General features: G+C 39.8%; 1 protein-coding gene across 1 annotated transcript; it reads right to left on the bottom strand.

Moving 5' to 3' along the window:
* Nucleotides 1-49: 49 nt before the first annotated feature.
* Nucleotides 50-6,884, bottom strand: LOC139663204 (retinol dehydrogenase 12-like). Its single transcript, XM_071541780.1, has 7 exons — nucleotides 6,742-6,884; nucleotides 6,328-6,443; nucleotides 4,935-5,090; nucleotides 4,386-4,490; nucleotides 2,394-2,603; nucleotides 1,729-1,921; nucleotides 50-904 (listed from the first exon to the last, which is right to left on the bottom strand). Exons 1-7 carry the CDS (start codon nucleotides 6,753-6,755, stop codon nucleotides 802-804), a joined length of 897 nt encoding a protein of 298 aa, XP_071397881.1. The 5' UTR covers nucleotides 6,756-6,884; the 3' UTR covers nucleotides 50-801.
* Nucleotides 6,885-15,854: the final 8,970 nt, after the last annotated feature.

The following is a 15,854-nucleotide window of genomic DNA, read 5'->3' as shown; positions in this document are numbered from 1 at the left end:
CAGAACTAAAATCTCCCATCAAGACCCATAGATAAAAACAAAGGAGTAATTAAAATCCACCAAGGTTTTTAATTCCCAACACATTAAACAGTTTTCAAACAAAGTTTTAAAAACCCTTAGATATGGATTTTCAAACACAATTTTTGTGACACTTTGGCTATTCTTTTTCCCCTCAAATGATGTAAAACAGAGCTCTCTAGGACAACTGAGCACAGCAGCATCCACAAAGAGCCAAAGAAGAGTGCAGATACGTCATAAGCCATCATAATTACCCCTTAACAATTAGGACCCAAAATAGTGGTTGCCTTTCCTGTATCCATGTAAGCAGAGACAAGAGCAAAAGTATGGGTTGCAACAATGAGTTTAATATCAGAAAATATGTCTTTTGAAAAATAAGTTATGTTGACCTATTTGAAAAGGTTATCTTTCTCTAAAGTTAAGTAGGTTAACAAGGTTATTCCAGATATCAATTTCAAAAGTATTGTCAAAATGCACAGAACATTTTTGATTGTGATAATTATTGTAAAACTTAAGTTGTAGATGCATTATAATTAATGCAAAAAACAGAGTGGAAATGTGTTCCTTTGCATAACAAATAAATATGAAAACTGTATATTAAATATATAGTTGTGGGCCACATCAGACATCACGATAATGTAACACATAACCCATTTATTGTCAGGCTGTGTTAATAAAAATGAGTGTCAAGAAATGAAGATATATTGTAACTTGTGAAGAAGCACTTGTGTTTGGCCCTTACAAACTGTAAATAGAAAGAGTACATTTTCCATCCTAAGAGGTTCAATCCCATGATACAGACAGCATCTGACAGCTGAGCTCCCATAGCTTCTGCGCCACGTCGTCGTCTGTTGCAGCCGCTGAGCAGGTGGCAGGGGCACAGTCACTGTAGGCAGAGAGATACAGTATGTCTTACATGATTCATACAATAATTGTGGCCCTGCGAAGTTCAATGGGTACAGCGTGTCACTAACAATGCCAGGAGTAGGAGTCCAATTTTCCTGGGGTCACTCTTGCTCAAAATGTATCCAATTATGGCAAAGGAAGGAGCTCACCAAATGGTATAGAGGGCTTTTACATGGCGTAACCCTCTGGCAGCCATATTGGAGGTCCACAGCTCTTTGGTAACAGTGACTGTGAACAGCTGATTGCGTTTTGAAATGCACAACTGGGCGGTCTCAACAGAATTCAACAGGCCTGGTTAATTTCTGTGCCGTTTTTACATCAGATAATGTTAGCTTGTTAGATAGCTAACAGTATCTGGTCAGCTAACCACTGTCATGTTATAATTAGCCTACATCTGACTTGAACACTAGCTAACAAATCTAGTAGAAGCTAGCATTAGTTATGTCAAATAACTTGTTGCTAACGTTAATGTTTACACTAACATTTATCCTGCTGGCTAGTTAGCTAGCTAGCTAACAAAGCCAAAAAACAGCTGTTGAAATCTCCTGTGTCACAGCAACCAAAATTTGGACTAAAATTTATCAGACTATTCACTTTTCCTTCCAACATTACTGAACTGACCTTCACCCACACCACAACAATCTTTTTCATGTACATCTCTTTTTCTAGCTTGGTTGTTCTGAATTTATTCAGCCATTATTTGGGCACAACCGGACTTCCATGACGTGGTTGACAAGGAAATTTGCGATGGGACCTTTACATGAGCCTTTATATCTTATTTTACATGTTTTAACACAAAGCTACCTGTAGTATCCGCCACTCTCTGTCTCCAGTGTTGGCTCCACAGCGCAGTAGATGGTCGTCTGGGCTCCCTGGACAGAGGTCTTGGTGAAGGGACTGATCATCCTCATCACAAGCTGCTGAGGGCCGCTCAGATGACGCCACAGTTCAGTCTGGACGACCCCGGGGTGGAGAGAGTACGCCGTCACACCTGTACCTGAAACACAAGACAATACCAAATTAGCATAACATACACCATTTAGGATGCTTTTTTCCAAAGGGCTTTACAGCACAATACATTTGCAGCATGAGTGGGAAACAGACCTCTAACCTTGACAGCTAGTTCCAGCTAGCTCTACCAAGTTTTATTATTGTACAAGGCAAAAAAGTCTCTAAATGTATCTGTACACTGCACATATAACTATGGAAACTAAGTATGACAGACTTCCATAATGCATTAATTGTAATGCTTTCCACAGTTTTCACCAGTGATTTTGTGGAACAGCACCAATTTTGGTGTCATTATGTGACAACACTATGAATTTAAGGGTGGTGACCTGCGTCTATGTTTCAGCTCTATAGGGCAGAATAATTCCAGTGAACTTAAAGTTGCATTATACTCAAACTGTTATCGCCATTTGAAGCCTCCGACGTGCAAACTCGCCTTGTGTGTGTGGGATAATACACACCTTGTAGTCTCTTGGCCAGCGAGCGAGTGAAGAGGACGTTGGCTAGCTTGCTCTGGCTGTAGGCGGCCTTCTTGTCATATCCCTTCTCGCTGTTGATGTCTTCTAGGTTGATGGCTCCCCAGGCGTGAGCCATGGAAGACACAGTGACAATCCTGGCTGGCGCTGATCTTTTAATCAGGTCAATCAACAAATGCGTCAACAGGAAGTGACCTAGAGAACAAGGTAGGGAGCTTCGGATAAGTGTCATGTAGGAACATATATTTTCAAAGAGAGGAGAAAGAGGGGATTCTTGGAGGTATTGTGGCGCAAAGGAGTAACGTTTGAGAAAAAAATGAATTAATCTAGCTTGACATTTCCAAATGTGGAGATTTGTGGGAGTTCCAAGGTGAATACAATATATTTTCAGGTATATTATATACCTGAAAATAATAATATATTATATACAGTATATTATTATATATATTCGATAGAAGTGACAATTCTGCACAAAATGCCGACTCAAAGACGGTAAAGGCTCTTGTATCCTGGTCTCAAGTGGCAAACATCTGACAAAAATAATAGGTGTTTTACCCCATGTTCCACCAGTTTGTCTCACAGTAGTTCATAGAGATTTTCGGCCTTAGGTTTACATCAAAGAGGGGAAAAGGTTTGCAGTAAGGGAAAGCACTTTTCATGGCATGGGAATTTTCTTCCTCCATAGAAATGTCTGTAATAGCTCAGCCTGCCATGCTTACCTGCTACAGTCCTTGAGCAGTGAAATATCTGTCGCATTATTATGAATAAAGAGGGATCTGAGGACACTGCTTGTCTGTCCCACATCAATGCTTTCATTCTAGATCAGATAGAAATGTAGGTGGAAGATTATCAGTCTCTCCCCTAAAGACTTAATAACAGATATGTGACTTGTGTGTACAGGTGTTTGTAGGCTGCTTGATCAGACGATGGTCACATGGTAGAATAGTAATCATGTCAGTGACAATCAGCACAAAAATATCCACCACAGCTTACAAACTTAAAACGTTGCTGACTGCATCTTTAATAGTTTAGTTATGTGCCATCACAAATCACAAATTTTATAGTGACACAAAATAACAAACAAGGAAGTTATTAGAATTCTCCCTTTCAAACTGTGGTCTATAAACCTTGGCAGGGAAGAAAATGTACTGAATAACTGATAAACTGCAGCCTTTTTATCTTACAGAGGGACTATTTGCCTTATCGGTCATCAGTTCAGCAAGCAGGTGTAACACCAATAAATATTTATCAGCAAAATAATATTACTGCTAAATAATAAAGTAATTAAGGGCTATATACAGCACAGCATGACAGGACTTACAAAAAGTGGAATTCCCTATAATTTGTGTTTGAAACAAAGCTAGAACAGAACTAGACAGACAGCATTTCTATTTTTATCCTATAATTATAGGTGTATTCTAGCATTGTATAGGCAAGTCATGGCCCTTAAAGGCACAGTGAAATATGGTTAATTTGTAGATGCTACCATTTCCCAGGCAACCCGGTCAAACAGTTACAGCATAAGGAAGTAATGCCGCATTCACGCTACGTTGGATTTAAAAACACTCACATCAGCCCCCTAGTGGTAAATTACAAGTAGGACATGTGGGAATATTATGTGGATATCTCCTAGTTGGCAGCAACAGTTATATTTTTACTCATACAGTTAACTCTGCTTACAAAAAGAGATAAACATCTGCTGCAGTTCATTCATGGTTGATTATAAAATAACCTGTTAATGTCAACAATTGACTTTATGATTGCCAACTTGGACGCGGGCCTCCTAACGGATTAAACAGGTGAACGCTTCCAGGTTCCAAACGAGAAGTCATCCCGTTATGATGTGAACGCGTCCTAAGACACCAAATATCTACAGAATAATTTGGATCTGGAAATTTGGCGAAACAACTGTCCAGTTAAACCAAACATTAGCTGTATGATTCAAGGATGGTAAGAAACTACATTGGTTTTACTTACCCATGTGATTGACACCAATCTGCATTTCAAAGCCATCTGCTGTTTTCCCATATGGACAAACCATGACCCCAGCATTGTTGATGAGGATGTTGAGTTTTGTCTCTTCTGCAGAAAAGAAAAAGGCAGAAGTCAATTGATATGGCTTACTAGTCCCATTATGTTTATCATTCAAGTTAATTTCATGAATTTTCATTCAAACAAATGTTAGGTTAGTCTGACAACAGACTAGCAATAAAGGTGCATATGTATGTGTTTGTTTGTTTTTTTACTGTTGAGTGACACAAAACTTGATTTATTCGCCTTGTTGAGAAGGTTAAAGGTCACCATTGTGTCATAACTCTGAAACTCTGGTAGCAACATTTTTTCAGAGTTTCCCACTTAATCATCTGACTTTGGAGGGCGTTCACGTGAAATTTCCAAGGAGGAAATTTGTTTTTTTTTCAATATATCCTATAGCACATGAAGGCACAATTGAAGAATCTCTGATAAATTGAAGCAGGTGGCCACATGGAGTGACAGAAACTTCATTCCAGCATCACAGCTCCATACCTTTGTTGATGACTTCAGCGAACTCTCTTATCGACTTGGTGTCTGACAAGTCAAGTTTCATGCAAGTGACATTTTCATTTCCAGAGCCTTCAATGACTTCTTTCACGGCGACCTGCGCTTTCTCCATATCCCTGCATGCCATGATGATCTTTGCCCCTAAATAGAAATTGCAGTGAAATAAAATATGAGAAACAATTTATGCACACACACACACACACACATATTGTGTACATATTTATGCACACACAGATATACACACGAGATATACGGGTAATATGTGGGTAATGAGCGCCCCCTGATGACAAAGAAGGCTATAGCCTATGTACAGGATGTGTAATATTTCATAGAAGGGAATACAGACAGTAACATTGACAATACACAAAAGGAATTGGGGCCCATATTCATTAAACATCTTAGGAAACAAGTGCTGATTACAAGATGGGCTCTTAAAGGGAGATGCCACTCAATTTACAAATTCACATTGGCTCTGTTCTTCTTATTGTGTGGACCAGTCAAAACAGTATTTGAGCACAGGAACAACTCTACTGATTTCAAAACTGAAATCTGTAATGCCACTCCAGTGTACTGAGTGAAACTGCATGGAAAATGGTTTGTTTGTGCAACTAAGCTCTATAATACACACAATTTCTGATTCAGCAAATGTATCGGTAACTCCAGAGGGTGGCACAGTGTGTGCTACTGAAGTTAAAATTTTTTAATTGTGTTCTAATATTGACCTTTGATTAAAAATCAGATAGGCCAGTCACCTACGATATGATGGAGGTTCCTCTCATTTTAACTCTTTCTCCCCCCCCCACACACTTATCTGTTGTAGAGCTCCACAGAGAATGAAGTTGAAAATATGGAAAATATGGTGAATGGGACGGCATCCACGTTGACTTTATGGATATCAGGATATACATTTTCTCAATTGGAACTGAGAGGAATATCATTAAAACCATATTGAAATTGACCCGTCTGGAAAAGTTCAGACGAACGAGTTCACACAAAATGAGTCTCCTATTCATTCAAATTCAAAGTCAACAAAAGGCATGAATGTGACTGTTCATGTTGTTCCTGTTCAGAAAACTACTGACTGAACTTTCATTCCTTTGCAGTCCTCTTCTTTATGGAGCTGTACATCAGTATTACCTCACAGAATACAAAATGAGCCAAACTTTTCTCACTTATTTCAGGCTCTCGGGGAATGTAGCCTCCGGCCCCTCCACACACACTGAACTATGGCATGTATGGTGCAAGTACCCAGTAACAAAGACAGTGAGTCAGTGTCATAGTGAAGTTGACGTGATTTGAGCAGTGGGATCACTATGGTGTTGTAGGCCTATAGGTTACAATAAGACTACACAATATATATGGTGTATCTATAGGCTACCTCTCTTTGCCAGGTCAAGTGCTGTCTCTTTGCCAATCCCAGTATTGGCTCCGGTGATAATCACAGTCTTGTCATCTAGTCTTGCAGTGGAGGACCATGGACTCCGGAAGAAATTTCTGAAGTATTGAGAAATCAGTCAAACTTGGGCAATCAGCAGAAGGGTGTGAAGTAGACAAACAGGAGGAGAAAAAAGGAAAAGAAAAGAAAAGACTAATTTGCTTTGTCATTACTTAAGGCAAATAACAGCCTACATTTGAACTTGAACTTGTTTAGAATCTTTTGGAATGTCTATCTGGTCTTTAGCATCATGGTAACACGAGACTGGTTAACACTGCCTATCTAAATTAATGGGGATAAGAGAAGCAAATGTTTAACCTGCTATATTATTTTCAGAAATGTATAAGGATTCCTCACCTTAACGTCTGCATTTTGATTCAGTAGGCCTACAGCAGACAGGGCGGGTGCTGTGACACCTAAAAAAACAAACTCGCCACTGAAACTCAAAAAAGATATTATTCGAGGCCCATAAACCACAGAGCCAGGGAGCGTCACTGTGTTGAAATCGGTGGATTGAGGAAGTTTGTGGGTAAATACTGATATTTGATAGGCTACGATTTCAGCCAATCAGCTGCGCCTTCATTGCGTTCAGACAATTATGGTTGGTCAAGTTTTTGTTTGGGTCTGCCCCATGTGGTGTGCGTTCGATTGTGAATACGGGGTGCACCGGTGAAACTTTTTTGTTAGAGACTGATCTCACTGATTTAATCTGATTTCAACTCTGACATGTTTTGTAAAATTTTAAATTGGGCCAAACATTTTTATGACCTTTCCTTAATAAAACGAAATTGTGAAAGAAGGGAAATATATGTGTAATAAAAAGGCAACGAGTAAAATCAAATAAAAATGGACTATACCTTGGTTTCTCTGCAACCTTGGAGTTGGATACTCACAAAAGTACAAGCAGAAGTGTTTCAAAAGCAGGTATACAATTTTTAATCATAATAATGAAAAACAAAGCTGTATAATATTAGTCATTTTCAGCTTATTTAGTAATTTCAACAAAATAATTCAACATTCAATATCCCATAAAGATAGGTGTACCTGGAAACAGGAAAATAGTTAATAATATGGTGAGTATTAATAATGCATATATACCTACTTTTGAAACACATATGGTATGTATATAACATCCAAATTGAAATAGAAAGATTATTTCCAATCTGTAAGTATTTAAAATAAATTAATAAATTAAAGCCTCTCAACGGAGGTGTCGACATTTAAAGTGAACAAGAGTCTCTAGTTTAGTCCTAAAAAAAAAAAATGCAGCCTTTTAGTCAGAAAAGTCTCTCTCATCATCATTCCACAGAAGTTCAAACTCTTTCCACCAGGTGGCAACCCATGACCATCTGTCACCATATGAATCAGCTGGTGGAGTCTACTTGCTATAGACACACTTTATTTCTGCAGACAGATTAACAAACTGGTATTTGGGTACAGCTAAGCCTTGGCTGAGGTCTTTCTCTTCCTAGCAACAGACCCGGTCACTCGTGCTTATCCTGAGTTCACCCAAAAAACCATGAATGGTTCATTTACATGGTAGAGACATTATTAGGCTACACCATACAGCAGGATCACACTTCCCTCTCTTACTCTCTTAAGTTCAGTTGACAGAAGGTCATTAGACCAGGAAACATGGTGCCGGCCATCAGCTGATTGTGTGTAAGCAAACATTTCCTTCCCCTTGCCCTGCTAGATCAGTCACCAAAGGACTGTATGAGTGAGTGTGTGTGTGTGTGTGTGTGTGTGTATAATGTGTGTGTGCATGCATGTGTATGTGGCTATGAGCGAGAAAACGTCAGACAGACGGAAGACAGAGGGAGAGGTGTTTGTATATGTGGATGCAGGACATATTTAGATTGGCCCTGATTGGAAAACAGCAGGATTTAGGCTAAATCAAGTTTGTGTGCACCTATCCTGATTGCATTGTTTCCTCCCCCACTCCACTTTAACTTCCCTTTCCGTGTTTATTTAAGCTACAAGTGGGATGGCAAGTGGTGGCTGGCCACTGATTAATTTTTCATATAGTACAATGTGACTTGCTGTGGATGCCTCACAGTAAATCAGCTTAATTATGTGACAGGCACTGCATGATTCAATACGCATTGTACAGTAATATTATTCCAGTGAAATATGAAAATCAGCCAGTCTAAGTTAGGATATACTCTAGGTCATTTGTGTTTGTGACACAATAACCAAATATCTGTTTATTTGTCTATGATTTGCATTTCCTCCCCCTGCTTTATGTTTGCTATTGTTGATATAGGCTACTGTTTGTCATTAGTGGCTAAGAACATCACATCAGCCATAACAGTTTACTTAAGCGTGCTGGCGCCACATCAGCAGCTTCCCAGAGGCCAGAGACAATGGAGAGGCAGGAGGATGCACCGTTCTGGACCTGCTGAATAAACTGTGAGAACAATCCTTTAGCTATAATGGGACTATTAACATTTTTTTTTATTTAATCTTTGGCAGCTGCAAAGCAAAAGGATGACATTTTTATTTGTATACAGAATGGAAAAAACACTAATAAACAAACGAGACTTGGCAGTTTCCTGAATCGATGTAGCCATGAACTGTCCAGGTTGATTAATGATAGTAGGCTCTTCTTTGATTTTTGCTCTATATTTAGGAAATAAGCCAGCTAAACTATACAGACTCTGGTAACACAAAGTCATTCTGCTGAAACAAAATATTTGGATTAGCTAAGCTTGAAATGACATTCCAGAGGGAGAAGTTGTGTTATTCCAACAGACTTGGCATAGAAATATAGCTGTTTACTGAGCTTGTCCAACCTGTTGCCCTGATAGATGTGCATCCTGGAATAAAACACATGCAAGATCAGTCTATCATCTCCCAGTCATCACAGCTTCTAAGCCACCGTATCACCTACCTCTTACTATTGTTCTTCATGTAAAATTCTGCAGAAGTAGATTATCACAATTGTACATCAACATTTCGGCAGATAAACTGTATCCAAGGCACTCTTCCCATGCAAAAAGTAAAAAGTTATTATTGTTTAATTATTTATTGGATAACACATAGGACATACAGTACTGTGCAAAAGTCTTAGGCACATGTAAAAGAAAAAAAGTAAAGTGAAGATGCTTTCAAAAATAATTAAATGAAAAGTTTCTAAATATCAAAAAATGTACTATAAAGAGCAGTCTACTGACACACTAATGCAGAAAGAAAATGAATAAACATCTAAGACACAATTTATATAAAAACGGTTGGGTACCTAAGACTTGCACAGTACTGTACATGTTAAAAATGTGTAAAAAGCATCTTGTACATCAATGTTATTTGGCTCTCATCGCACCAAACTTAATGTCAGACCAAAAAACATTAAAAAATCAACAAACAAAATACAGTGAGGCTGTATTTGAGACACACAGTAAAAAGAAAAATCATTATTTTGCCCTTTAACACAGGTCAATAGTAACGCTGGCAGAGCAAGCAGCCCTGATGTTTACATTATAACAATATCTCTCCAAGGTCACAACCCCCCCGCTGCCTCGCCTGACGCACACGCAGGCAGCCAGCGGTCTGAACTTTCATCTACAAAACCACAAAGTATCTCAGAAAACATCTCCCAGCAGCATCCCCATCTCCTCCCACAATTTTTTCCGTCACTATCACCCCTATGTTGTTGCGTCTATCTCTTTTTGTGTGTGTCTTCATCTGTAACCCCCCCCCCCCCCCAGCCTCCCCTTCTCTCCCCCCCTTCTTTCCCCCATGTCACTGTATTTGGTTTCTCACCCTCTTAGCCTCCCTCACCTCTTTGAGCGGTTATGTAACACATAAACGCTCCCATTCAATTCCCCTTTACTGATCCAATCTCTAACGTTTAATGGCTTTTTAGACTGCTGCACCATTTCCCTTAGATACCAATCTATACCTTCATAATTGCGAGGCTTTTTTTTTAATTTTATTTTTTTACAGTAGTCATTACGCACCAGATGCCTAAACCCCTTCATCTCATCACTGCACCGTTGAATGACACACACTGTAGCTTTTAACTATGCCACATTGGTTCCCTTGGTGATAGAGTTGAGGCCTTTTTCTCACCCGTTTTCTTTCTCGGGTCATTTAAATGCAACACTGGGTGACAGACATCTGAGTCAACACGCTCTTGTTCCCGCGTTTCTCTAGAGATACCGGGACAACCTTCGTGAAAAAAAAACAAAAAACTGTAAGGGCATCTAAAGGTTGTCCTGTTTGTTGTGCAGAGTTAATCTTTGAGGGTCGGAAAACGTTCCTCCCTTTGGTCCCAGAGAGGCCTATCTCAATCATGCAATTTGTTCAAGAAGGAAAAAAAACAAAAATGGTTGGGGTTATATAACCCCCCCCCCCCACACACACACACACACACCCCCCCCCCCCTTTATTGGTATAGCCTAAATGTACAAGTTGTGGTCAGCCTTATCTTCCCGCTCTACATAACACCCCTGCTATAGCCTAAATCTCTCCTTTGAAAAAAGTAATTATGTAGTACAAAGAGGAGATTATGGGCCATGTAATTAATCTCCAGAACGGGATTAATCTACATTCTATATTCTATACTTGGTTCATATACTTCAACAAGAATCCAGCCAATGAAAGTGTATTCAGTGAAAGGCTGGCAGTGTTTCCTGCACTGCCCAAGCAGAAATGCACAGTTTTTAGGTCAAGGGGTCAAGAAAAATATCCTTCCTCTTCCAGTAAACTCACTTGCTGAAATGCGATCTCAAGCTAGTTTATACTGGACTAATGAGTCAGGCTGATGAAGATAGGTGTGGAAGTGGATCGCTCCTTCCAGAGAAAATGACTAATCATTCTGTGTGGTGTCCTTCCTTCTCTTCATTTTGCTCAACTTCTCTCTGAGTTCAAGTGAATCTCAAACTGAATGTGTCCCACCACACGTTGCCTCGCCTGTCTGATGTGCGCCGCCAGAGATGCCCCAGATATCTGCACCACAAACATGACGTAATCCATTTTCTGTAGATACCCCACCTCCAAGACTCCTTCCTCTCAAAAAAAACACCCTTTGATCTTTTACCGTTTCATCTTGGTGGCAGCAAAGCTCTGTGCCACTTTGGGAAACAAAGAAAAGCAGCACAGTAGGTGTGTTTCTGCGCCAAGGCCAATTCATTAACGTGTTCTGCTCTGTCCATCACACAGATAATTCAAAACAGTCTCAAGATGGCACTATGGTGATTTTAGGCTATGCTGCTTTTGAAGTTGAGCAGTCAGTCATTAGGGCCCTGAAACAGGCATTGAGTGCTATATATAGAGCCGTCTGAAGGAGTCAATATTGTAGGTCAGCGTTGCACAACTGCGGCCCTTTGGGGACGAGTGGCCTGTTTCAATTTCTGCTTTATGACAGTGGAGCCGTGCGAGACACAGTATCATATTTCAATGTGAGAGTCTGTGAGTGTCGTTTAACAGCAAGGACCTGAAGTAACATGGTGGGATTTTAAGGATTTGTGTTTAATATGCTTTGCTGACTGTCTAGACCTTGTAGATCTTGTAACTGATGTAATGAGCTGCCATTGCTTTATTACATTACAATCAGACGGCTCAAGGAAGATTTTTGTTTGTAACGAGCAAGCATAACAATCAGTGAATGGGGAATTAAGTAATATGACTTTTAACAACCTGTATCGGCAACCAAATAAGGAATTGACATAAATAATAAAATCACATTTTCACGATAGAAATTAGCAAGCTAGCTAATTAGGGTAAGCTAGCTAATTAGAATACAGATCTACAGAAAGGTTTAGTGTAGAGATAATATATCACAATACAGAATACTGTAATAATAATACTGTTTTGCCATTTGCTTTTTTGGCTTGAGAACAAAATGTGTTGCGATGCCAGTCACTCGTCGCTCGCTCGTAGAACCTAGAGTTGCTTGATGATACTGAACAGGGAGAGAGAGAGATTTTTTTTTGGCTGTGACCTTTTATGAGTATATAAATGAGCCTGTGCTATCTTTAAATCCTCTTGCATCATGACACATTTATTCCCCTTGTAGCCAATACTCACCTTTGCCAAATACTCCACATGGGAGTGGCGCCATGTTTATATCATTCAGCCGCCAGTACCAGCTACCAGATTATATCACTCAGATAATTGTGCTAACAGGCGAAGGATCAAGCAGTAATTCAAAGCAACGTCCTTTACTGTCATTGCGTACAGAATGTGCCAGTGCTATTAAAGAGTCTCTCTACTATACTCTGCAGGATCCAATGTCATCACCACACAGCTTCCTCTCCCTGCATACAGATCAGGTGCAGCCTCGCTACTGTACGTATTTAATATTTATTTATATATATTTATTTATATAATGTATTTTATCCAGTACTGAGCGGTAAACAACTGAACAGCAGTTATCCATCATACTCAATCGCTCAGCAGGTGAGCAACTGCTGTCTGCCGTGGTACCCGTACTAAAATGAGCAGCAAGTATCATCTGATCCCTGCTGGACTAGTCCATGCTGCAGCATGCATTCTGCCCAATGCATGCTGGGATAGGCTCCAGACCCCCGTGTGACCCTGAAAAGGAATAAGCGGTTGAATATGGTGTGAATATAGTGCAAATACTATTTGCACATGTTTTCTAAGATTCATAAATGTGAATAAAGTTTTTTGAAGTAAAAAAAAAATCACTTAGAAACAAAAATCTTAGAAGCACATGCAGATAGTTTTTGTACTATATTTACTCTGTAGTTTAGCACCAAAGATGCTGCCCAAAAAAAAAGAAAAGAGGATCTCGCAGATTACCACTTTTAATGCTCCATGCATACATTCTGAACTTGGCAAGGAAATTTAACAGACTGCAAAGCACTTTGAAATTTGAATTTCTTGTTCTGCTCAATAATTTTAATTTTTTGAAGTGTATGTCCATCTTTGTTTGCTTATGCTCCAGCTACATTGTAGCGATATAATCTACTGTACATCCTGTACCTTTAGAAAAAAAAAAAAAGGTCATTTTGCAGTCACACATGCACAGACAAAAGAGGCATACCCATATACACACAGGCACAGAAACACAGGGATACAGAGCAAGTTTGGGCTCCAGGCACCAGAGACTATCATGGATGACTGGCCTGAAAAAAAAAAAAACATTTGAAGGGTGAATAATAGTGGTGCAGTTCCCTGCTACAATGCCAAAGGATCCTGACCTTTTATGTCCTTTTCCTGTGCCCAACAGGCTTCTCTACAGACAGGGATCCAAAAATACACAAACTGAGCCCAGATGATACAGGAGGAACTGGATTGGGGACAGCGTTTTACGTAATCTGAGCGGTTTACATTTCAGACTCTAATGACTCTGAAGTACAAATCTCTGTTGCTTGAAACTGTTGTTACACTTCAGTAAAGTCAGCATATACAGTACTTGTATACTTTTTGGCTCTTAGACTTAAAATAAATGAATTATAAATCAACAGCATACATCCGTACTTGGACACCATTTCAGAGATATTGTTTTTGAAAATCATGTTTAGCTGTCTTTTCACAAATTCAAAGTCACAAGGAATAGTCTGGTAATTATTTGGTTGAGAGACATTAGAGTTGTGTTTTACCACATACTTATTTGGTTCTACTGTATAACATTCAGGAATGCCTGCAGTAGTGATGCAGGATAGATGGAGGATACGTGTATGAAGGTGGACTTTAACAATAGCTTCAACTGTATACATCTGGATAGTGTATGCTTGCTGGACAGCTGGTTAAAGGTATAAATCATGGAGGCATGCACATGTTCCTTGCGGTGTGAAAAGTGTTTTAGGCAGTTCAACTCTCCCAGAAACTCTCACTGTGGGTTGCGAGTCTCCCAGTGAACTCCGCTAGGATGCAGCTTTGATTTCAGTTATGTTCTCCTTTCACGGATTACATTATGTAAGGCCTCACGTAATAATCACAATTTGTGTTTAAACTAGATTTCAGCACTGATCAAATGGATTAAAAAGTGCTCAATGAATGAATTTGAATGAGTCCAAACCGTCCCCCAATTTGCTTTTCTTCAAAACAGTCCATCAAATGTTGATTAAAGTTAGTCATGCATCAGTGATATTTTGATACGTGTAATTATTATTGACTTGACAAGTTTTATTGAGAGCCTTGAAACACTGTTTGGCTGACTGCATCGCTACTCATCTGCATTCTGCAACCTTTGCGTTCCCAGTCTTGGAAGTTTGCCATGCTTCTCCACTGCATTGGAACCAATAACCTCACAGATGCTATAGAGAAGGTGCAAGCACTGGCAGTGTGTTAAACCCTGCACCGCATACCAGACAAGGCCAGCTTATGCAGAACAACTGCTGCTGCTTGTAAAGAGAGATAAAACACACATACATGCTCACACACACATGAACCAACACACATAGAGTATTCTCTCTCTCTCTCTCTCTCTCTCTCTCTCTCTCTCTCTCTCTCTCTCTCTCTCTCTCTCTCTAGGTTGCTCTTTCTCTCTCTGGCTGCATTTAAAGTTGTTCAGTCGTCAAAATCTGTGGTGTTACATGATTTTCTGAGGTAATACTATAATATAAAGACCCTACATCCTGCATACAGATGATGAACAGCTCATAGACAATATTATAATGTATTTGAGTCTATTCATGTGTACTTCTGGTCTCGAATTGTCCTTCAGTATTATCATGCAGAACATGTCTCCACTTCAGTTTTGTCATTGTCAGAGGGAGATGTGGTTCGCTGCAAAAGAAGTGCAAGGACCTCTTTGCTATTCACTCTGCACATTCACACAAAGTGAGCTGCAGAGCCAGACGGAGAGAAAACTGGTCTCTTGAAAAGAAAACTGACCCGGAGCACCAGGCTGAGAGGGGGGAGAGAGAGTGAAAGAGAGAGAGAGGGAAAGAGAGGGAGAGAGAGGGATAGAGAGACCAGCCTGCAGGGTTCATATGCATCTGAATGAGAGGGAAACAAACCGGATTTGAGCTGTGATCCGTGGCACCAGTTCGTTTCAGTCTGGCAGGGGAAAACTGTCCAGCAGCAAACTATTGATATTCCATCCATGTCCTTGAGTGCTTGTATCTGGGGGAAATTCAGGTCACAGCCACAGCTCTCAGCCACCATAAGATGCTGAACACACACACACACACACACACACACACACATCACCAAGGAACCTACTGTATAAAACACTTCATAGGTTCCTTGACATCACCAGAAACAGCCCAGCACACTATGGACGAATGTTTGTTTACTCTCGTTTCACAAATTCCAATTCCCACTGATTTCCTAATTAGAAATAAGACGCCTACATATATCATAGTTAGTGTGCAAACAGTGTGAAAAAATCAATACGTTAGTCCTGAGCCTGGTGAAACTCCCCTGTGCCATACAGCACAGCGAACAGTGAATGGACATGGATTTTGGAACGAAGCCAGTCAAGCCTGTTTTTTTTGTTTTTTTTCACTTGTTTTTCTGGTTGCTTGGACAAATCAAAATATCCACTGTGTTGG

This window comes from Centroberyx affinis, unplaced genomic scaffold (genome assembly GCF_046629955.1).
Source record: "Centroberyx affinis isolate AG114_WGS23_722 - 3 ecotype Tasmania unplaced genomic scaffold, CSIRO-AGI_Caff_v1 ptg003958l_1, whole genome shotgun sequence".
NCBI lineage: Eukaryota > Metazoa > Chordata > Actinopteri > Beryciformes > Berycidae > Centroberyx > Centroberyx affinis.
The sequence above is the reverse complement of the archived record's forward strand: the minus strand, read 5'-3'. Positions and strand labels throughout refer to the sequence as shown.